General features: G+C 52.2%; 1 protein-coding gene across 10 annotated transcripts in view; it reads left to right on the forward strand.

Annotated features, from left to right (window-relative positions):
- The first annotated feature begins 1318 nt into the window (after positions 1-1318).
- dip2a (disco-interacting protein 2 homolog A) overlaps positions 1319-23148 on the forward strand; it is a 286178-nt gene continuing 264348 nt past the window's right edge. For 5 of the 10 annotated variants that reach the window (XR_006761253.1, XM_045704956.1, XM_045704958.1 and 2 more), the window contains exon 1: positions 1319-1939. Coding sequence is in view for 9 of the 10 variants with exons in the window: in XM_045704956.1 (XP_045560912.1) it covers positions 1819-1939 (121 nt within the window). In the remaining variant the exon portion in view is untranslated. The remainder of the gene's footprint in view (positions 1940-23148) is intronic. The other 5 variants (XM_045704953.1, XM_045704951.1, XM_045704952.1 and 2 more) reach the window with 1 other exon arrangement.

Genomic DNA, 23148 nt, shown 5'->3' on the forward strand with positions numbered 1-23148 from the left:
TGTTATTCCCTCCTCCTCCTCCTCATGTGATGTTATTCCCTCCTCCTCCTCCATGTGATGTTATTCCCTCCTCCTCCTCTATGTGATGTTATTCCCTCCTCCTCCTCTCATGTGATGTTATTCCCTCCTCCTCCTCTATGTGATGTTATTCCCTCCTCCTCCTCCATGTGATGTTATTCCCTCCTCCTCCTCCTCTATGTGATGTTATTCCCTCCTCCTCCTCCATGTGATGTTATTCCCTCCTCCTCCATGTGATGTTATTCCCTCCTCCTCCTCTATGTGATGTTATTCCCTCCTCCTCCTCCATGTGATGTTATTCCCTCCTCCTCCTCTATGTGATGTTATTCCCTCCTCCTCCTCCATGTGATGTTATTCCCTCCTCCTCCTCCATGTGATGTTATTCCCTCCTCCTCCTCTATGTGATGTTATTCCCTCCTCCTCCTCTATGTGATGTTATTCCCTCCTCCTCCTCATGTGATGTTATTCCCTCCTCTATGTGATGTTATTCCCTCCTCCTCCTCTATGTGATGTTATTCCCTCCTCCTCCTCCATGTGATGTTATTCCCTCCTCCTCCTCCATGTGATGTTATTCCCTCCTCCATGTGATGTTATTCCCTCCTCCTCCATGTGATGTTATTCCCTCCTCTATGTGATGTTATTCCCTCCTCCTCCTCTATGTGATGTTATTCCCTCCTCCTCCTCCATGTGATGTTATTCCCTCCTCCTCCTCCATGCGATGTTATTCCCCTCCTCCTCCTCTATGTGATGTTATTCCCCTCCTCCTCCATGTGATGTTATTCCCTCCTCCTCCTCCATGTGATGTTATTCCCTCCTCTTCTCCTCTATGTGATGTTATTCCCTCCTCCTCCTCCTCTATGTGATGTTATTCCCTCCTCCTCCTCCTCCATGTGATGTTATTCCCTCCTCTATGTGATGTTATTCCCTCCTCCTCCTCCATGCGATGTTATTCCCCTCCTCCTCCTCTATGTGATGTTATTCCCTCCTCCTCTATGCGATGTTATTCCCTCCTCCTCCTCCATGTGATGTTATTCCCTCCTCTATGTGATGTTATTCCCTCCTCCTCCTCCATGTGATGTTATTCCCTCCTCCTCCTCCTCTATGTGATGTTATTCCCTCCTCCTCCTCCATGTGATGTTATTCCCTCCTCTATGCGATGTTATTCCCTCCTCCTCCTCCATGTGATGTTATTCCCTCCTCTATGTGATGTTATTCCCTCCTCCTCCTCCATGTGATGTTATTCCCTCCTCCTCCTCCATGTGATGTTATTCCCTCCTCCATGTGATGTTATTCCCTCCTCCATGTGATGTTATTCCCTCCTCCGTGATGCAGGCCAGATGTGTAGCCGGTATGCAGAGCGTACCGGTGTGTAGGTGAGCATGCATCATGACGCGCCAGACACCGTGGACGTGCTTCATCACCGGGCTGCTGTTACTCTGATATAATGGCGGCGGTGCGGTGTAACCGAGTTGGCTGACTTTATCAGGTCAAACCGCTCGACACAGACACCGTGGATAGGAAACACACCTCTATCCAGATCAACCGGAAATCCCAAACCGCTTCGTGATTTAAGCCTCGACGTTACTTTTTTTTGTTTTTTTAGTAATGTGGCTAGCGGGGTTAGCTAGCTGTTAGCTAACGAGCTAATGACAGTCTGCTTTTTCCCACACATCTGTCTGCAGTAGCTAGCGACCGTCAGCCACCACCCCAGCCTGCTAACGTTACAACCGGAGGAGATTGGGACATCACTCTGTCCTCCTGACCGGAGTCACGGCTCAATCGGACCGGACTGAAAACATCATGGCTGAGAGGAATTCTACCGGATTACTAATGATGTTGGAACCGAGCCCGGTTATCGCCATGACACTCCCGGTGGAGGTCAGGGAGAAAGTGGCGGAGTTGGAGCTGGAACTCTCGGAAGGTAGGCGGCTAGTTACGGTGGTTAACTACGGTGGTTAGCAACGGCGGCGGCTAGCTACGGGCGGTTAGCTACGGTGGCTACGGGTGTCTAACTACGGTGGTGGTTAGTTACGGCGGTTAGCTACGGCGGCTAGTTACGGGTGGCTAGCTACGGTGGTGGTTAGCTACGGCGGTTAGCTACGGCGGCTAGCTACGGGTGGCTAGCTACGGCGGTTAGCTACGGTGGCTAGCTATGTGTGCTGCTCTTTGGCAGACTTTACAGCTCATTATCTGCTCAAATTGAAATCAGAAGTAGCTTATTCCACACACAAATGAAGTCCAATCGATGAAAGTAGTTTTTGTGATTGAATATCTTTGGAAAGAGTCGCCTAACTCGTTAAAACATTTCAGATGTATATGATGAGGACTAGGTGTCGGCCGGGAGAAATGAGACTTATTTTGGAAGTTGTCCAAATTACATTTGGGGAAAGTTAAAAGGAAGAGATCCCAAAGTTATAAAATAGGCTAGTATTTAATGATTTAATAATTAATTATTTAAACCACAGCTTTCTGACGCGCCCTGATTCAAGTCATGCAGTTAACTAATGCTCTTGTGACATGGAGGTTTTTCTTTCCCTAATTTTGTTTATGCAAAAGTATGATGAGGGAGACATGGAAAAGAGGACCACCGTGTTGCATTGTGGGTATTACATGTAAAACCAGTGGTTTATATACACACACACAGACACACAGAGACACACACACAGACACACACACACACACACGAGCACACAGAGACACACACACACAGAGAATGCCAACGTCAGACAATCCATTTCAATGTTAAGGTTGAACGATACTGTTTCTTGTTGATGATCAGATAGCACCAACTCTGGTTTATGCTGTTTGAAAAGCCTCCAACTCTTCAGGAATCAGGTTTTTCTCAGCAGGAACATTATAGTATCACGAGCCACTTTAAACAATGCTGCTTTTATATAATGTTTTCATACCCTACATTACTCATCTCATATGTATATACTGTACTCTATACCATCTACTGCATCTTGCCTATGCCGTTCGGCCATCGCTCATCCATATATTTGTATGTACATATTCTTATTCATTCCTTTACACTTGTGTGTATTAGGTAGTTGTTGTGGAATTGTTAGATTACTTGTTAGATATTACTGCAGTGGAGGAACTAGAAGCACAAGCATTTCACTACACTTGCATTAACACCTGCTAACCATGTGTATGTGATAAATAAAATGTGATTTGATTATGGAAGTTCATTGCTCTTTCTACAGTGTCCTCGGTCATACTGACACTGCAGAACCTGTAACGAAGGAGCCGTCAGACAGTGAAGGTGTAGCCAATCAGAAAGTTCAAGGCTATCTGTGCGTTAGTAGTGAAGCGGTCCTCCCGAGTCACTACAGACCTGGGTTCGATCCCAGGCTGTGCCACAACCGGCCGTGACCGGGAGTCCCATAGGGAGGTGCACAATTGGCCCAGCGGCATCCTGTGTGTGGGGGGGGCTCATTGCGCTCTAGCGTCTCCTTGTGGTGGGCCCGGGCGCCTGCAGGCTGACTTCTCTCATCAGTTGAACAGCGTTTCCTCCGGCGTGTTGGTGCCGCTGCCTTCCGGGTTAAGTGGCCGGGTGGGTAAATACTGCCCCCTACCCCCAACAGGTTAAGGAAGCATTCCATTGAAAATGAATGTAGTTCTGATGTACCAATAATGCAATGATGCCCCTGGTGTGATCTAGGCATTACTCTGAGCCATCTGAAAGATGCAGTGAGTCAGTAACTTCCTCAATGGGATGAATGCACCGAAAATAATGGATGCTGAAATATATATACACACACACACACACACACACACACACACACTCATCCTTGGTTCTGTTATAGCTGGTCAGTGTGCTGCTGACTCTTCAACCTCCTCCCTCAGTCCCGCAGGTCAAACCACCTGACTCAAAGTCAAATGAATCTAGTAGATGGTGTTGAAAAGAGAAGAGGGATTAATTTAGAAATGGAGCCACTGTAAACTGCCCTGCAGGACTCCCGAGTATCAGGAAAGGGATCTCAAATGTCTTTTATTTGACCTTTATAGTCCCATTGTTTTTTTTTTACAAGGGAGCCATGCATTTTACAATTTCCACATTTTTAGAAGATACAACAAACAGTTAAAATACACAAATCATCGACATCTCTCAGCTACCAGGTCTTCAATCAATATCCTAAACTGTCTTAGTGCCGCTGGTTCATCCAATTTCAACCGGATCTGCAGATTGTTCCAGCAGTGGGACTGAAGTCTTAGCGTGTCACAAATGGCACCCTGTTCCCTATGAAGTGCACTACTTTTGACCAGGGACCATAGGGCTCTGGTCAAATGTAGTGCACTATATATAGGGAATAGGGTGCCATTTGTCATGGACACTTAGCAAGACTCATCATTATGAAGTGAGCAACTGTATTAGGCCATGCAGAGCCTCAGCAGATTATCTGGTTAGACTGAGGACTAGTGATGGTGTCAGCAGTGACCTATATATTATCTGATTAGACTGTGATGGTGTCAGCAGTGACCTATATATTATCTGGTTAGACTGTGATGGTGTCAGCAGTGACCTATATATTATCTGGTTAGACTGAGGACTAGTGATGGTGTCAGCAGTGACCTATATATTATCTGGTTAGACTGTGATGGTGTCAGCAGTGACCTATATATTATCTGGTTAGACTGTGATGGTGTCAGCAGTGACCTATATATTATCTGGTTAGACTGAGGACTAGTGATGGTGTCAGCAGTGACCTATATATTATCTGGTTAGACTGTGATGGTGTCAGCAGTGACCTATATATTATCTGGTTAGACTGAGGACTAGTGATGGTGTCAGCAGTGACCTATATATTATCTGGTTAGACTGTGATGGTGTCAGCAGTGACCTATATATTATCTGATTAGACTGTGATGGTGTCAGCAGTGACCTATATATTATCTGATTAGACTGTGATGGTGTCAGCAGTGACCTATATATTATCTGGTTAGACTGTGATGGTGTCAGCAGTGACCTATATATTATCTGGTTAGACTGTGATGGTGTCAGCAGTGACCTATATATTATCTGGTTAGACTGTGATGGTGTCAGCAGTGACCTATATATTATCTGGTTAGACTGTGATGGTGTCAGCAGTGACCTATATATTATCTGGTTAGACTGAGGACTAGTGATGGTGTCAGCAGTGACCTATATATTATCTGGTTAGACTGTGATGGTGTCAGCAGTGACCTATATATTATCTGGTTAGACTGAGGACTAGTGATGGTGTCAGCAGTGACCTATATATTATCTGGTTAGACTGTGATGGTGTCAGCAGTGACCTATATATTATCTGGTTAGACTGTGATGGTGTCAGCAGTGACCTATATATTATCTGGTTAGACTGTGATGGTGTCAGCAGTGACCTATATATTATCTGGTTAGACTGAGGACTAGTGATGGTGTCAGCAGTGACCTATATATTATCTGGTTAGACTGATGATGGTGTCAGCAGTGACCTATATATTATCTGGTTAGACTGCGTGATGGTGTCAGCAGTGACCTATATATTATCTGGTTAGACTGACTTGATGGTGTCAGCAGTGACCTATATATTATCTGGTTAGACTGTGTGATGGTGTCAGCAGTGACCTATATATTATCTGGTTAGACTGTGATGGTGTCAGCAGTGACCTATATATTATCTGGTTAGACTGAGCTGATGGTGTCAGCAGTGACCTATATATTATCTGGTTAGACTGAGGACTAGTGATGGTGTCAGCAGTGACCTATATATTATCTGGTTAGACTGAGGACTAGTGATGGTGTCAGCAGTGACCTATATATTATCTGGTTAGACTGTGATGGTGTCAGCAGTGACCTATATATTATCTGGTTAGACTGAGGACTAGTGATGGTGTCAGAGCAGAGGGAATTTTTCTGGTCGGATCTCAGCGTGTTACAGTTGGTGTTCTATGGAAGACTAAAAATAAACTGTGCCATATTATCATTGTTGAGAATCGGGGACTGTCAAAGCCTTAGACATAACTACCAGGTCCTAAATTTGTTTTCCTGTTATGTCGCAAATAGCATCCTATTTCCTACAGTGCATTACTTGTGACCAGAGCACTTTGTACGGGATGGGGGGCCATTACTTGTGACCAGAGCACTTTGTACGGGATGGGGGGCCATTACTTGTGACCAGAGCTCTTTATTTAAATACATGTTTTATTTCACCTTTATTTAACCAGGTATTTTTATTTTTATATATATATTTATATTTATTTAACCAGGTAGGCCAGTTAAGAACAAGTTCTCATTTACAACTGAGACCTGGAGCACATGGGATAAACAAACATACAGTCAATAACATAATAGAAAAGTCTATATACAGTGTGTGCAAATGAAGTAAGATTAGGGAGGTAAAGCAATAAATAAGCCGTAGTGGAAAAATAATTACAATTTAGCAATTAACACTGGAGTGATAGATGTGCAGATGATGATGTGCAAGTAGAGATACTGGGGTGCAAAAGACAAAAAACAATATGGGGATGAGGTAGTTGGGTGGGCTATTTACAGATGGGCTGTGTACAGGTTCAATGATTGGTAAGCTGCTCTGACAGCTGATGCTTAAAGTTAGAGAGGGAGATATAAGACTCCAGCTTCAGTGATTTATAGATGACCTGGAGCCAGTGGGTTTGGTGACGAGTATGAAGCGAGGACCAGCCAACGAGAGCATACAGGTCGCAGTGGTGGGTAGTATATGGGGCTTTGGTGACAAAACGGATGGCACTATGATAGACTGCATCCAATTTGCTGAGTAGAGTGTTGGGTGCTATTTTATAAATGATATCGCCGAAGTCGAGGATCGGTAGGATGGTCAGTTTTACGAGGGTAAGTTTGGCAGCATGAGTGAAGGATGCTTTGTTGTGAAATAGGAAGCCGATTCTAGATTTAACTTTGGATTGGAGATGCTTAATGTGAGTCTGGAAGGAGAGTTTACAGTCTAACCAGACACCCAGGTATTTGTAGTTGTCCACATATTCTAAGTCAGAACCGTCCAGAGTAGTGATGCTGGACGGGCGGGCGGGTGCGGGCAGCGATCGGTTGAAGAGCATACATTTACTTTTACTGCCGTTTTAAGAGCAGTTGGAGGCCACGGATGGAGTGTACAGGATAGGGGGCCATTACTTGGGACTAGAGCCCTTTATACAGGATAGGGGGCCTTTTGGGAAGTCTGTGAGCTGACCAGAGTCCCCAGGGAGACAGAGGGGTCCTGTCCTCATGGTCTCTGTGTGTTGTCAGGAGTGGAACCAGATGTCCTCCTGGTGGTCTCTCTCTGTGTTTGTCCTCCTGGTGGTGGTCTCTCTCTCTGTGTGTTTGTCCTCCTGGTGGTGGTCTCTCTGTGTGTTGTCCTCCTGGTGGTGGTCTCTCTTGTGTGTTTGTCCTCCTGGTGGTGGTCTCTCTGTGTGTTGTCCTCCTGGTGGTGGTCTCTCTGTGTGTTGTCCTCCTGGTGGTGGTCTCTCTGTGTGTTGTCCTCCTGGTGGTGGTCTCTCTCTGTGTGTTGTCCTCCTGGTGGTGGTCTCTCTGTGTGTTGTCCTCCTGGTGGTGGTCTCTCTCTGTGTGTTTGTCCTCCTGGTGGTGGTCTCTGCTCTGTGTTGTCCTCCTGGTGGTGGTCTCTCTGTGTGTTTGTCCTCCTGGTGGTGGTCTCTGCTCTGTGTGTTGTCCTCCTGGTGGTGGTCTCTCTCTGTGTGTTGTCCTCCTGGTGGTGGTCTCTCTGTGTTTTGTCCTCCTGGTGGTGGTCTATCTCTGTGTTGTCCTCCTGGTGGTGGTCTATCTCTGTGTTGTCCTCCTGGTGGTGGTCTCTCTCTGTGTTTGTCCTCCTGGTGGTGGTCTCTCTGTGTGTTGTCCTCCTGGTGGTGGTCTCTCTCTGTGTGTTGTCCTCCTGGTGGTGGTCTCTCTGTGTGTTGTCCTCCTTGTGGTGGTCTCTCTCTGTGTGTTGTCCTCCTGGTGGTGGTCTCTCTCTGTGTGTTTGTCCTCCTGGTGGTGGTCTCTCTCTCTGTGTGTTTGTCCTCCTGGTGGTGGTCTCTCTCTGTGTTGTCCTCCTGGTGGTGGTCTCTCTCCTGTGTGTTTGTCCTCCTGGTGGTGGTCTCTCTGTGTGTTTGTCCTCCTGGTGGTGGTCTCTCTGTGTGTTTGTCCTCCTGGTGGTGGTCTCTCTGTGTGTTTGTCCTCCTGGTGGTGGTCTCTGTCTCTGTGTGTTGTCCTCCTGGTGGTGGTCTATCTCTGTGTTGTCCTCCTGGTGGTGGTCTCTCTCTCTGTGTGTTTGTCCTCCTGGTGGTGGTCTCTCTCTGTGTTTGTCCTCCTGGTGGTGGTCTCTCTGTGTGTTGTCCTCCTGGTGGTGGTCTCTCTGTGTGTTTGTCCTCCTGGTGGTGGTCTCTCTGTGTGTTTGTCCTCCTGGTGGTGGTCTCTCTGTGTGTTGTCCTCCTGGTGGTGGTCTCTCTGTGTGTTGTCCTCCTGGTGGTGGTCTCTCTGTGTGTTTGTCCTCCTGGTGGTGGTCTCTCTCTGTGTTTGTCCTCCTGGTGGTGGTCTCTCTCTGTGTGTTGTCCTCCTCGTGGTCTCTCTCTGTGTTGTCCTCCTGGTGGTGGTCTCTCTGTGTGTTGTCCTCCTGGTGGTGGTCTCTCTGTGTTTGTCCTCCTGGTGGTGGTCTCTCTGTGTGTTTGTCCTCCTGGTGGTGGTCTCTCTCTGTGTTTGTCCTCCTGGTGGTGGTCTCTCTGTGTGTTGTCCTCCTGGTGGTGGTCTCTCTGTGTGTTGTCCTCCTGGTGGTGGTCTCTCTCTCTGTGTGTTTGTCCTCCTGGTGGTGGTCTCTCTGTGTGTTGTCCTCCTGGTGGTGGTCTCTCTCTCTGTGTGTTTGTCCTCCTGGTGGTGGTCTCTCTGTGTGTTGTCCTCCTGGTGGTGGTCTCTGTCTCTCTGTGTTGTCCTCCTGGTGGTCTCTCTGTGTGTTGTCCTCCTCGTGGTCTATCTCTGTGTTGTCCTCCTGGTGGTGGTCTCTCTGTGTGTTGTCCTCCTGGTGGTGGTCTCTCTGTGTGTTTGTCCTCCTGGTGGTGGTCTCTCTGTGTGTTTGTCCTCCTGGTGGTGGTCTCTCTGTGTGTTGTCCTCCTGGTGGTGGTCTCTCTGTGTGTTTGTCCTCCTGGTGGTGGTCTCTCTCTGTGTTGTCCTCCTGGTGGTGGTCTCTCTGTGTGTTGTCCTCCTGGTGGTGGTCTCTCTGTGTGTTGTCCTCCTGGTGGTGGTCTCTCTGTGTGTTGTCCTCCTGGTGGTGGTCTCTCTCTCTGTGTGTTTGTCCTCCTGGTGGTGGTCTCTCTCTGTGTTGTCCTCCTGGTGGTGGTCTCTCTGTGTGTTTGTCCTCCTGGTGGTGGTCTCTCTGTGTGTTGTCCTCCTGGTGGTGGTCTCTCTCTGTGTGTTGTCCTCCTGGTGGTGGTCTCTCTGTGTGTTTGTCCTCCTGGTGGTGGTCTCTCTCTCTGTGTGTTGTCCTCCTGGTGGTGGTCTCTCTCTCTGTGTGTTGTCCTCCTGGTGGTGGTCTCTCTGTGTGTTGTCCTCCTGGTGGTGGTCTCTCTGTGTGTTGTCCTCCTGGTGGTCTCTCTCTCTGTGTGTTGTCCTCCTGGTGGTGGTCTCTCTGTGTTTGTCCTCCTGGTGGTGGTCTCTCTCTGTGTTTGTCCTCCTGGTGGTGGTCTCTCTCTGTGTTTGTCCTCCTGGTGGTGGTCTCTCTCTGTGTTTGTCCTCCTGGTGGTGGTCTCTCTGTGTGTTTGTCCTCCTGGTGGTGGTCTCTCTCTCTGTGTGTTTGTCCTCCTGGTGGTGGTCTCTCTGTGTGTTGTCCTCCTGGTGGTGGTCTCTCTGTGTGTTGTCCTCCTGGTGGTGGTCTCTCTGTGTGTTGTCCTCCTGGTGGTGGTCTCTCTGTGTGTTGTCCTCCTGGTGGTGGTCTCTCTCTGTGTGTTGTCCTCCTGGTGGTGGTCTCTCTCTGTGTTTGTCCTCCTGGTGGTGGTCTCTCTGTGTGTTTGTCCTCCTGGTGGTGGTCTCTCTCTCTGTGTGTTTGTCCTCCTGGTGGTGGTCTCTCTGTGTGTTGTCCTCCTGGTGGTGGTCTCTCTCTGTGTTTGTCCTCCTGGTGGTGGTCTCTCTGTGTGTTTGTCCTCCTGGTGGTGGTCTCTCTCTCTGTGTGTTTGTCCTCCTGGTGGTGGTCTCTCTGTGTGTTGTCCTCCTGGTGGTGGTCTCTCTGTGTGTTGTCCTCCTGGTGGTGGTCTCTCTGTGTTGTCCTCCTGGTGGTCTCTCTCTGTGTGTTGTCCTCCTGGTGGTGGTCTCTCTGTCTCTCTGTGTGTTGTCCTCCTGGTGGTGGTCTCTCTCTGTGTGTTGTCCTCCTGGTGGTGGTCTCTCTGTCTCTCTGTGTGTTGTCCTCCTGGTGGTGGTCTCTCTCTGTGTGTTGTCCTCCTGGTGGTGGTCTCTCTGTGTGTTGTCCTCCTGGTGGTGGTCTCTCTGTGTGTTTGTCCTCCTGGTGGTGGTCTCTCTCTGTGTTTGTCCTCCTGGTGGTGGTCTCTCTGTGTGTTTGTCCTCCTTGTGGTGGTCTCTCTGTCTCTGTGTTTGTCAGGAGTGGAACCATTTTAAATGTTTTTGTCATTTAGGAGATGCTCTTATCAACTTGCTCTTCGTTCATGTCCAGATAACTCGGTGGTAAACCACACGTCAGTCGAGTGTTAGTTCACCAGAGGCTTGTTGGGGTGAGGAGCTGGTGCCAGTGGTGGGTGCTGTGGAATTAGTTAAGATGCTCTTTGAAGAGGTAGAGTTTCAGACGTTTTCAGTAGATGGGCAGGGACTCTGCTGTCCTGGCTTCAGGGGGAAGATGGACAGGGACTCTCAGGGGGAAGATGGACAGGGACTCTGCTGTCCTAGTATCAGGGGGGAGGTGGACAGGGACTCTGCTGTCCTGGCTTCAGGGGGAAGATGGACAGGGACTCTGCTGTCCTAGCATCAGGGGGGAGATGGACAGGGACTCTGCTGTCCTGGCTTCAGGGGGAAGATGGACAGGGACTCTGCTGTCCTAGCTTCAGGGGGAGATGGACAGGGACTCTGCTGTCCTAGCTTCAGGGGGGGAGGTGGACAGGGACTCTGCTGTCCTAGCTTCAGGGGGAGATGGACAGGGACTCTGCTGTCCTGGCTTCAGGGGGAAGATGGACAGGGACTCTGCTGTCCTATCTTCAGGGGGGAGATGGACAGGGACTCTGCTGTCCTAGCTTCAGGGGGAAGATGGACAGGGACTCTGCTGTCCTAGCTTCAGGGGGAAGATGGACAGGGACTCTGCAGGGGGAAGATGGACAGGGACTCTCAGGGGGAAGATGGACAGGGACTCTGCTGTCCTGGCTTCAGGGGGAAGATGGACAGGGACTCTGCAGGGGGAAGATGGACAGGGACTCTGCTGTCCTGGCTTCAGGGGGAAGATGGACAGGGACTCTGCAGGGGGAAGATGGACAGGGACTCTGCAGGGGGAAGATGGACAGGGACTCTCCTGTCCTAGCTTCAGGGGGGAAGATGGACAGGGACTCTGCTGTCCTAGCTTCAGGGGGAAGATGGACAGGGACTCTGCTGTCCTGGCTTCAGGGGAGAAGATGAGAAGATGGGTCCATCAAGGTGTTCCAGGACAGAGGAGAGCTGAGCTGGACGTGAGGGAGGGCCAATAGACCAGTGTTTGTGTTGGGTATAATCTGGAGGTAGGGAGGGGCAGTTCCTCTTGTTGCGCCGTAGGCCAGTACCATGGTCTGGTAGTGGATGTGAGCTTTGACTAGAAGCCAGTGGAACCAGAATCTATGTCTGTCCAGCTGTTTCCTCTTCCTTCCTGTTCTCTCTGTGTGTCACTTCCTGGTCTGGTGGAGCTCTGCAAGCAGCAATGGTCTCTCTCTCTCTCTCTCTCTCTCTCTCTCTCTCTCTCTCTCTCTCTCTCTCTGTCTCTGTCTCTGTCTCTGTCTCTCTCTCTCCTCTCTCTCTCGTTGTCTCTCTCTCCTTGTCCTCTCTGCTGTCTCTCTCTCCTTGTCCTCTCGCTGTCTCTCTCTCCTTGTCCTCTCGCTGTCTTGTTTGTTTTTGCAGGAGATGTACTGTAACAGAAGGGAAGTGACATCACAGCTCCCCACCAGGACACGTGTAGTCTACATTACAGCTCCACCCCACCAGGACACGTGTAGTCTACATTACAGCTCCACCCCACCAGGACACGTGTAGTCTACATTACAGCTCCACCAGGACACGTGTAGTCTACATTACAGCTCCTCCCACCAGGACACGTGTAGTCTACATTACAGCTCCTCCCACCAGGACACGTGTAGTCTACATTACAGCTCCTCCCACCAGGACACGTGTAGTCTACATTACAGCTCCTCCCACCAGGACACGTGTAGTCTACATTACAGCTCCTCCCACCAGGACACGTGTAGTCTACATTACAGCTCCTCCCACCAGGACACGTGTAGTCTACATTACAGCTCCTCCCACCAGGACACGTGTAGTCTACATTACAGCTCCTCCCACCAGGACACGTGTAGTCTACATTACAGCTCCTCCCACCAGGACACGTGTAGTCTACATTACAGCTCCTCCCACCAGGACACGTGTAGTCTACATTACAGCTCCCCACCAGGACACGTGTAGTCTACATTACAGCTCCACCCCACCAGGACACGTGTAGTCTACATTACAGCTCCACCCCACCAGGACACGTGTAGTCTACATTACAGCTCCACCCCACCAGGACACGTGTAGTCTACATTACAGCTCCACCCCCAGGACACGTGTAGTCTACATTACAGCTCACCCCACCAGGACACGTGTAGTCTACATTACAGCTCCACCCCACCAGGACACGTGTAGTCTACATTACAGCTCCTCCCACCAGGACACGTGTAGTCTACATTACAGCTCCACCCCACCAGGACACGTGTAGTCTACATTACAGCTCCTCCCACCAGGACACGTGTAGTCTACATTACAGCTCCTCCCACCAGGACACGTGTAGTCTACATTACAGCTCCTCCCACCAGGACACGTGTAGTCTACATTACAGCTCCTCCCACCAGGACACGTGTAGTCTACATTACAGCTCCACCCCACCAGGACACGTGTAGTCTACATTACAGCTCCTCCCACCAGGACACGTGTAGTCTACATTACAGCTCCTCCCACCAGGACACGTGTAGTCTACATTACAGCTCCTCCCACCAGGACACGTGTAGTCTACATTACAGCTCCTCCCACCAGGACACGTGTAGTCTACATTACAGCTCCTCCCACCAGGACACGTGTAGTCTACATTACAGCTCCTCCCACCAGGACACGTGTAGTCTACATTACAGCTCCTCCCACCAGGACACGTGTAGTCTACATTACAGCTCCTCCCACCAGGACACGTGTAGTCTACATTACAGCTCCTCCCACCAGGACACGTGTAGTCTACATTACAGCTCCTCCCACCAGGACACGTGTAGTCTACATTACAGCTCCTCCCACCAGGACACGTGTAGTCTACATTACAGCTCCTCCCACCAGGACACGTGTAGTCTACATTACAGCTCCTCCCACCAGGACACGTGTAGTCTACATTACAGCTCCTCCCACCAGGACACGTGTAGTCTACATTACAGCTCCTCCCACCAGGACACGTGTAGTCTACATTACAGCTCCTCCCACCAGGACACGTGTAGTCTACATTACAGCTCCTCTCACCAGGACACGTGTAGTCTACATTACAGCTCCTCCCACCAGGACACGTGTAGTCTACATTACAGCTCCCCACCAGGACACGTGTAGTCTACATTACAGCTCCCCACCAGGACACGTGTAGTCTACATTACAGCTCCACCAGGACACGTGTAGTCTACATTACAGCTCCACCAGGACACGTGTAGTCTACATTATGACTCTCCTGATGTGATATCAGAGACAGGAAATGAGCTGATGGCTCCTCAGAGTCCTCCAGCAATACGCTCAGGACCACTTCCTCTGTTTTCCTCTGTCGGTAGAGGCTGTGATGGTCTGAGAAAAGGCCGTTGTGACCTACTAACACCTCTCCGATCGATGAGCTGGCTCGTCAGGGATTCTGCTAACACCTCTCCGATCGATGAGCTGGCTCGTCAGGGATTCTGCTAACACCTCTCCGATCGATGAGCTGGCTCGTCAGGGATTCTGCTACACCTCTCGTGAGCCTCGTCAGGGATTCTGCTAACACCTCTCCGATCGATGAGCTGGCTCGTCAGGGATTCTGCTAACACCTCTCATCATAGCTGGCTCGTCAGGGATTCTGCTAACACCTCTCCGATCGATGAGCTGGCTCGTCAGGGATTCTGCTAACACCTCTCCGATCGATGAGCTGGCTCGTCAGGGATTCTGCTAACACCTCTCCGATCGATGAGCTGGCTCGTCAGGGATTCTGCTAACACCTCTCCGATCGATGAGCTGGCTCGTCAGGGATTCTACGGCCAGATCAGGATGAACCGTCACTTCGACGTGACGAGGACGGTTGAATTTTGGCAGCTCAGATACCTGAATAATTCCACTTCTCATCGACGCAGCAGATGTTGAATCATACTTGTTTTCTAGCAGACATGCTGTGTGACGAAGCAGATGAGCTCAGATAATAGTTGTGTGGTCTTTCCTTCAGCCCTGAGGGCTATGTGGTGGGAGGATAGCTAGTGCTGACTAGCCTCTGTGACAGGCCACATAGGGCCGTAGTGGCTGGATGTGGACCTGGATGTGACCTCCTCTGTGACAGCCTATGTAGGGCTGGATGTGGGACCTGGATGTGGGACCTGGATGTGGGACCTGGATGTGGACCTGTGGTCATCTCCCAGGGGGCGGGGTCGTGAGCTGGTCAGGAAGACTGAGTCACCTTAACGCAGATCATTCTTTCTCTCCCCGAGCTTTCCTGTGTTCTCCAAGCTTCTAGAATAATGGCATTGTTGGGTGTATCAGAAAGAGCCCAGCTCGTGGTTTAGAGTAAACAACTCTTACTGTTTAACTCTAGCGTCATGGAACGATTGTTTTAGCACGGTTTCCGTGGTTCAAACCCACGGTGGGATGCTCCTGTAAGAAGCTGTGTGGTCACGTTAGGGTCGAGGTGAGGAGGAGGAGTATCTAAGATACCGTTTCAGATGTTTTTCAGAAGATGAGCAGGGTCTCTGCTGTTCCACCATTGGGGTTTCAGGACAGAGAAGAGACTGGACTCCTGTAGGGCTGGGAGGGCCAAGAGACCTGAGGTGGCAGAACGGAGTGCTGGGGTGGAGGTAGCCTGAAGGGAGGGAGGGGCAGTTAGCCTGAAGGGAGGGAGGGGGAGGTAGTTAGCCTGAAGGGAGGGAGGGGGAGAGTTAGCCTGAAGGGAGGGAGGGGGAGGTAGTTAGCCTGAAGGTAGGGAGGTAGGTAGGTAGCCTGAAGGGAGGGAGGGGGAGGTAGTTAGCCTGAAGGGAGGGAGGGGTAGGTAGTTAGCCTGAAGGGAGGGAGGGGTAGGCAGTTAGCCTGAAGGGAGGGAGGGGTAGGTAGTTAGCCTGAAGGGAGGGAGGGGTAGGTAGTTAGCCTGAAGGGAGGGAGGGGTAGGTAGCCTGAAGGGAGGGAGAGAGCCTGAGGTGGCGGAGTGCTGGGGTGGAGGTAGCCTGAAGGGAGGGAGGGAGGGGTGGTAGTTAGCCTGAAGGGAGGGAGGGGTAGGTAGTTAGCCTGAAGGTAGGGAGAGGTAGGTAGCCTGAAGGGAGGGAGGGAGGGGTAGGTAGCCTGAAGGGAGGGAGGGGCAGTTAGCCTGAAGGGAGGGAGGGGCAGTTAGCCTGAAGGGAGGGAGGGAGGGGGCAGTTAGCCTGAAGGGAGGGAGGGAGGGAGGGGCAGTTAGCCTGAAGGGAGGGAGGGAGGGGCAGTTAGCCTGAAGGGAGGGAGGGGCAGGTAGCCTGAAGGGAGGGAGGGAGGGGCAGTTAGCCTGAAGGGAGGGAGGGAGGGGCAGTTAGCCTGAAGGTAGGGAGAGGTAGGTAGCCTGAAGGGAGGGAGAGGTAGGTAGCCTGAAGGGAGGGAGGGGCAGGTAGCCTGAAGGGAGGGAGGGGCAGGTAGCCTGAAGGGAGGGAGGGGCAGGTAGCCTGGAGGGAGGGAGGGGCAGTTAGCCTGGAGGGAGGGAGGGGCAGTTAGCCTGGAGGGAGGGAGGGGCAGTTAGCCTGAAGGGAGGGAGGGGCAGTTAGCCTGAAGGGAGGGAGGGGCAGTTAGCCTGAAGGGAGGGAGGGGCAGGTAGTTAGCCTGAAGGGAGGGAGGGGTAGGCAGTTAGCCTGAAGGGAGGGAGGGGTAGGCAGTTAGCCTGAAGGGAGGGAGGGGTAGGTAGCTAGCCTGAAGGGAGGGAGGGGCAGGTAGCCAGCCTGAAGGGAGGGAGGGGTAGGTAGTTCGCCTGAAGGGAGGGAGGGGTAGGTAGTTAGCCTGAAGGGAGGGAGGGGTAGGCAGTTAGCCTGAAGGGAGGGAGGGGTAGGTAGTTAGCCTGAAGGGAGGGGAGGGGTAGGTAGTTAGCCTGAAGGGAGGGAGGGGCAGGCAGTTAGCCTGAAGGGAGGGAGGGGGTAGGTAGCTAGCCTGGAGGGAGGGGTAGGTAGCTAGCCTGAAGGGAGGGAGGGGTAGGTAGTTAGCCTGAAGGGAGGGAGGGGTAGGCAGTTAGCCTGAAGGGAGGGAGGGGCAGGCAGTTAGCCTAAAGGGAGGGAGGGGCAGGCAGTTAGCCTAAAGGGAGGGAGGGGCAGGCAGTTAGCCTAAAGGGAGGGAGGGGCAGGCAGTTAGCCTGAAGGGAGGGGAGGGGTAGGTAGTTAGCCTGAAGGGAGGGAGAGGTAGGCAGTTAGCCTAAAGGGAGGGAGGGGCAGGCAGTTAGCCTGAAGGGAGGGAGGGGCAGGTAGCCTGAAGGGAGGGAGGGAGGGAGGGGCAGTTAGCCTGAAGGGGAGGGAGGGAGGGGCAGTTAGCCTGAAGGTAGGGAGAGGTAGGTAGCCTGAAGGGAGGGAGAGGTAGGTAGCCTGAAGGGAGGGAGGGGCAGGTAGCCTGAAGGGAGGGAGGGGCAGGTAGCCTGAAGGGAGGGAGGGGCAGGTAGCCTGGAGGGAGGGAGGGGCAGTTAGCCTGGAGGGAGGGAGGGGCAGTTAGCCTGGAGGGAGGGAGGGGCAGTTAGCCTGAAGGGAGGGAGGGGCAGTTAGCCTGAAGGGAGGGAGGGGCAGGTAGTTAGCCTGAAGGGAGGGAGGGGTAGGCAGTTAGCCTGAAGGGAGGGAGGGGTAGGCAGTTAGCCTGAAGGGAGGGAGGGGTAGGTAGCTAGCCTGAAGGGAGGGAGGGGCAGGTAGCCAGCCTGAAGGGAGGGAGGGGGTAGGTAGTTCGCCTGAAGGGAGGGAGGGGTAGGTAGTTAGCCTGAAGGGAGGGAGGGGTAGGCAGTTAGCCTGAAGGGAGGGAGGGGTAGGTAGTTAGCCTGAAGGGAGGGAGGGGTAGGTAGTTAGCCTGAAGGGAGGGAGGGGCAGGCAGTTAGCCTGAAGGGAGGGAGGGGTAGGTAGCTAGCCTGAAGGGAGGGGTAGGTAGCTAGCCTGAAGGGAGGGAGGGGTAGGTAGCTAGCCTGAAGGGAGGGAGGGGTAGGCAGTTAGCCTGAAGGGAGGGAGGGGCAGGCAGTTAGCCTAAAGGGAGGGAGGGGCAGGCAGTTAGCCTAAAGGGAGGGAGGGGCAGGCAGTTAGCCTAAAGGGAGGGAGGGGCAGGCAGTTAGCCTGAAGGGAGGGAGGGGTAGGTAGTTAGCCTGAAGGGAGGGAGGGGTAGGCAGTTAGCCTGAAGGGAGGGAGGGGCAGGCAGTTAGCCTGAAGGGAGGGAGGGGTAGGTAGTTAGCCTGTAGGGAGGGAGGGGTCCTCTTGCTGTTCTGTAGGGAGGGAGGGGTCCTCTTGCTGTTCTGTAGGGAGGGACAGGTCCTCTTGCTGTTCTGTAGGGAGGGACAGGTCCTCTTGCTGTTCTGTAGGGAGGGACAGGTCCTCTTGCTGTTCTGTAGGGAGGGACAGGTCCTCTTGCTGTTCTGTAGGGAGGGACAGGTCCTCTTGCTGTTCTGTAGGGATGGACAGGTCCTCTTGCTGTTCTGTAGGGAGGGACAGGTCCTCTTGCTGTTCTGTAGGGAGGGACAGGTCCTCTTGCTGTTCTGTAGGGAGGGACAGGTCCTCTTGCTGTTCTGTAGGGGAGGGACAGGTCCTCTTGCTGTTCTGTAGGGAGGGACAGGTCCTCTTGCTGTTCTGTAGGGAGGGACAGGTCCTCTTGCTGTTCTGTAGGGAGGGACAGGTCCTCTTGCTGTTCTGTAGGGAGGGACAGGTCCTCTTGCTGTTCTGTAGGGAGGGACAGGTCCTCTTGCTGTTCTGTAGGGGAGGGACAGGTCCTCCTGCTGTTCTGTAGAGAGGGACAGGTCCTCTTGCTGTTCTGTAGGGAGGGACAGGTCCTCTTGCTGTTCTGTAGGGAGGGACAGGTCCTCTTGCTGTTCTGTAGGGAGCAAGAGGGACAGGTCCTCTTGCTGTTCTGTAGGGAGGGACAGGTCCTCTTGCTGTTCTGTAGGGAGCCTGAAGGGAGGACAGGTCCTCTTGCTGTTCTGTAGGGAGGGACAGGTCCTCTTGCTGTTCTGTAGGGAGGGACAGGTCCTCTTGCTGTTCTGTAGGGAGGGACAGGTCCTCTTGCTGTTCTGTAGGGAGGGACAGGTCCTCTTGCTGTTCTGTAGGGAGGGACAGGTCCTCTTGCTGTTCTGTAGGGAGGGACAGGTCCTCTTGCTGTTCTGTAGGGAGGGACAGGTCCTCCTGCTGTTCTGTAGGGAGGGACAGGTCCTCTTGCTGTTCTGTAGGGAGGGACAGGTCCTCTTGCTGTTCTGTAGGGAGGGACAGGTCCTCTTGCTGTTCTGTAGGGAGGGACAGGTCCTCTTGCTGTTCTGTAGGGAGGGACAGGTCCTCTTGCTGTTCTGTAGGGAGGGACAGGTCCTCTTGCTGTTCTGTAGGGAGGGACAGGTCCTCTTGCTGTTCTGTAGGGAGGGACAGGTCCTCTTGCTGTTCTGTAGGGAGGGACAGGTCCTCTTGCTGTTCTGTAGGGAGGGACAGGTCCTCTTGCTGTTCTGTAGGGAGGGACAGGTCCTCTTGCTGTTCTGTAGGGAGGGACAGGTCCTCTTGCTGTTCTGTAGGGAGGGACAGGTCCTCTTGCTGTTCTGTAGGGAGGGACAGGTCCTCTTGCTGTTCTGTAGGGAGGGACAGGTCCTCTTGCTGTTCTGTAGGGAGGGACAGGTCCTCTTGCTGTTCTGTAGGGAGGGACAGGTCCTCTTGCTGTTCTGTAGGGAGGGACAGGTCCTCTTGCTGTTCTGTAGGGAGGGACAGGTCCTCTTGCTGTTCTGTAGGGAGGGACAGGTCCTCTTGCTGTTCTGTAGGGAGGGACAGGTCCTCTTGCTGTTCTGTAGGGGAGGGACAGGTCCTCTTGCTGTTCTGTAGGGAGGGACAGGTCCTCTTGCTGTTCTGTAGGGAGGGACAGGTCCTCTTGCTGTTCTGTAGAGAGGGACAGGTCCTCTTGCTGTTCTGTAGGGAGGGACAGGTCCTCTTGCTGTTCTGTAGGGAGGGACAGGTCCTCTTGCTGTTCTGTAGGGAGGGACAGGTCCTCTTGCTGTTCTGTAGGGAGGGACAGGTCCTCTTGCTGTTCTGTAGGGAGGGACAGGTCCTCTTGCTGTTCTGTAGGGAGGGACAGGTCCTCTTGCTGTTCTGTAGGGAGGGACAGGTCCTCTTGCTGTTCTGTAGGGAGGGACAGGTCCTCTTGCTGTTCTGTAGGGAGGGACAGGTCCTCTTGCTGTTCTGTAGGGAGGGACAGGTCCTCTTGCTGTTCTGTAGGGAGGGACAGGTCCTCTTGCTGTTCTGTAGGGAGGGACAGGTCCTCTTGCTGTTCTGTAGGGAGGGACAGGTCCTCTTGCTGTTCTGTAGGGAGGGACAGGTCCTCTTGCTGTTCTGTAGGGAGGGACAGGTCCTCTTGCTGTTCTGTAGGGAGGGACAGGTCCTCTTGCTGTTCTGTAGGGAGGGACAGGTCCTCTTGCTGTTCTGTAGGGGAGGGACAGGTCCTCTTGCTGTTCTGTAGGGAGGGACAGGTCCTCTTGCTGTTCTGTAGGGAGGGACAGGTCCTCTTGCTGTTCTGTAGGGGAGGGACAGGTCCTCTTGCTGTTCTGTAGGGGAGGGACAGGTCCTCTTGCTGTTCTGTAGGGAGGGACAGGTCCTCTTGCTGTTCTGTAGGGAGGGACAGGTCCTCTTGCTGTTCTGTAGGGAGGGACAGGTCCTCTTGCTGTTCTGTAGGGAGGGACAGGTCCTCTTGCTGTTCTGTAGGGAGGGACAGGTCCTCTTGCTGTTCTGTAGGGAGGGACAGGTCCTCTTGCTGTTCTGTAGGGAGCGGGACAGGTCCTCTTGCTGTTCTGTAGGGAGGGACAGGTCCTCTTGCTGTTCTGTAGGGAGCCTGAAGAAGGGACAGGTCCTCTTGCTGTTCTGTAGGGAGGGACAGGTCCTCTTGCTGTTCTGTAGGGAGGGACAGGTCCTCTTGCTGTTCTGTAGGGAGGGACAGGTCCTCTTGCTGTTCTGTAGGGAGGGACAGGTCCTCTTGCTGTTCTGTAGGGAGGGACAGGTCCTCTTGCTGTTCTGTAGGGAGGGACAGGTCCTCTTGCTGTTCTGTAGGGAGGGACAGGTCCTCTTGCTGTTCTGTAGGGAGGGACAGGTCCTCTTGCTGTTCTGTAGGGAGGGACAGGTCCTCTTGCTGTTCTGTAGGGAGGGACAGGTCCTCTTGCTGTTCTGTAGGGAGGGACAGGTCCTCTTGCTGTTCTGTAGGGAGGGACAGGTCCTCTTGCTGTTCTGTAGGGAGGGACAGGTCCTCTTGCTGTTCTGTAGGGAGCCTGAAGGGAGAGAGGGACAGGTCCTCTTGCTGTTCTGTAGGGAGGGACAGGTCCTCTTGCTGTTCTGTAGGGAGGGACAGGTCCTCTTGCTGTTCTGTAGAGAGGGACAGGTCCTCTTGCTGTTCTGTAGGGAGGGACAGGTCCTCCTGCTGTTCTGTAGGGAGGGACAGGTCCTCTTGCTGTTCTGTAGGGAGGGACAGGTCCTCTTGCTGTTCTGTAGGGAGGGACAGGTCCTCTTGCTGTTCTGTAGGGAGGGACAGGTCCTCTTGCTGTTCTGTAGGGAGGGACAGGTCCTCTTGCTGTTCTGTAGGGAGGGACAGGTCCTCTTGCTGTTCTGTAGGGAGGGACAGGTCCTCTTGCTGTTCTGTAGGGAGGGACAGGTCCTCTTGCTGTTCTGTAGGGAGGGACAGGTCCTCCTGCTGTTCTGTATGGAGGGACAGGTCCTCTTGCTGTTCTGTAGGGAGGGACAGGTCCTCTTGCTGTTCTGTAGGGAGGGACAGGTCCTCTTGCTGTTCTGTAGGGAGGGACAGGTCCTCTTGCTGTTCTGTAGAGAACCTGAAGGGAGAGAGGGACAGGTCCTCTTGCTATTCCGTAGGTAAGCACCATGGTCTTGTAGTGGATGCGAGCTTCAGCTGGAAGCCAGTGGAGTGTGTGGAGGAGCGGGGTGACCTGGGAGAACTTGTGAAGGTTGAAAACCAGGCGTGCTGCAGCGTTGTGGTCAAGTTGCAGGGGTTTTAATGGCACAAGCCGGGAGCCCTCCAACAGCGAGTTGCAGTAATCCAGAAGGAAGAGGAGAAGTTCCTGGATTAGGACATGCGTCTTTCCTGTGTGAGGTAGGGTCGTACTCTACGGATGTTGTAGAGCAAGAACCTGCAGTAGCGAATAACCGCTTTGATGTTTGCAGAGATCAACACTAGTTGTCGACCGTGATGGAGAGTCCTTTGCGCGGACAGGCCTTCCCGAGAGGATGTTGCGATATCTGCCAGGCACGCAGAGACCATGTGAGGATATGACTGAGCCAAGTGACTTGGTGTATAGAAAGAAGAGGAGAGGGCCTAGAACTGAGCCCTGGGGGACACCGGTAGTGAGAATATGTGGTGCAGATACTCAACTAGTCTAAAGATGGACAGTTTTATTGCTTCTTTAAATCAGGACAACAGTTTTCAGCTGTGCTAACATAACTGCAAAAGAGTTTTCTAATGATCAATTAGCTAATCCAAGTCTATCGTTTTTAAAAGGCTAACACAACGTGCCATTGGAACACAGGAGTGATGGTTGCTGATAATGGACCTCCGTACCTATGTAGATATTACATAAAAAAAATCTGCCGTTTCCAGCTACAATAGTCATTTACAACATTAACAATGTCTACACTGTATCTCTGATCAATTTGATGTTATTTTAATGGACAGGAAAATGTGTTTTTCTTTTTAAAAAAAACAAGGACATTTGTAAGTGACACAGTAGTGTAGGTAGGGGTGAAGGGACGATGCATTGATAATAAACAGCGAGTAGCAGCAGTGTAAAAGAGGGAGGGGGGTCAAAGTAAATAGTCCGATGGCCGTTTGATGAACTATTCAGCAGTCTGATGGCTTGGAGGTAGAAGCTGTTAAGAAGCCTTTTGGACCTAGACTTGGTGCTGCGGTACCGCTTGCCGTGCGGTAGCAGAGAGAACAGTCTATGACTAGACTGGCTGGAGTCAGTTTTATAGGGCCTTCCTCTGACACCGCCTGGTATAGAGATCCTGGATGGCAGGAAGCTTGGCCCCAGTATGATGGCTCCACTACCTCTGTAGCTTTGTTGACAAAGCTACAAAAATTAGCAAAATGAGATCATCTGAAAATAACTCGGTAAGATTCTCAAGTGAGAGTGTGGTGTGGAGGCATCCTGTCTTTCCTTCCTTGAACAACTCTGCAGACCCACCTTTTGTTTCGGTGACGGTCTAAATTTTGAGACAAAACCGCCGCTTACAGCTGCTGCTGAGAAACCAGGGGAGGACTAACGCTAATTGGTGGAGAGCACACCTCCTCTGTGCTAATTGGTGGAGAGCACACCTCCTCTGTGCTAATTGGTGGAGAGCACACCTCCTCTGTGCTAATTGGTGGAGAGCACACCTCCTCTGTGCTAATTGGTGGAGAGCACACCTCCTCTGTGCTAATTGGTGGAGAGCACACCTCCTCTGTGCTAATTGGTGGAGAGCACACCTCCTCTGTGCTAATTGGTGGAGAGCACACCACCTCTGTGCTAATTGGTGGAGAGCACACCTCCTCTG

Source organism: Salmo salar, chromosome ssa21 (assembly GCF_905237065.1).
Source record: "Salmo salar chromosome ssa21, Ssal_v3.1, whole genome shotgun sequence".
In the NCBI taxonomy this organism is placed as follows: domain Eukaryota; kingdom Metazoa; phylum Chordata; class Actinopteri; order Salmoniformes; family Salmonidae; genus Salmo; species Salmo salar.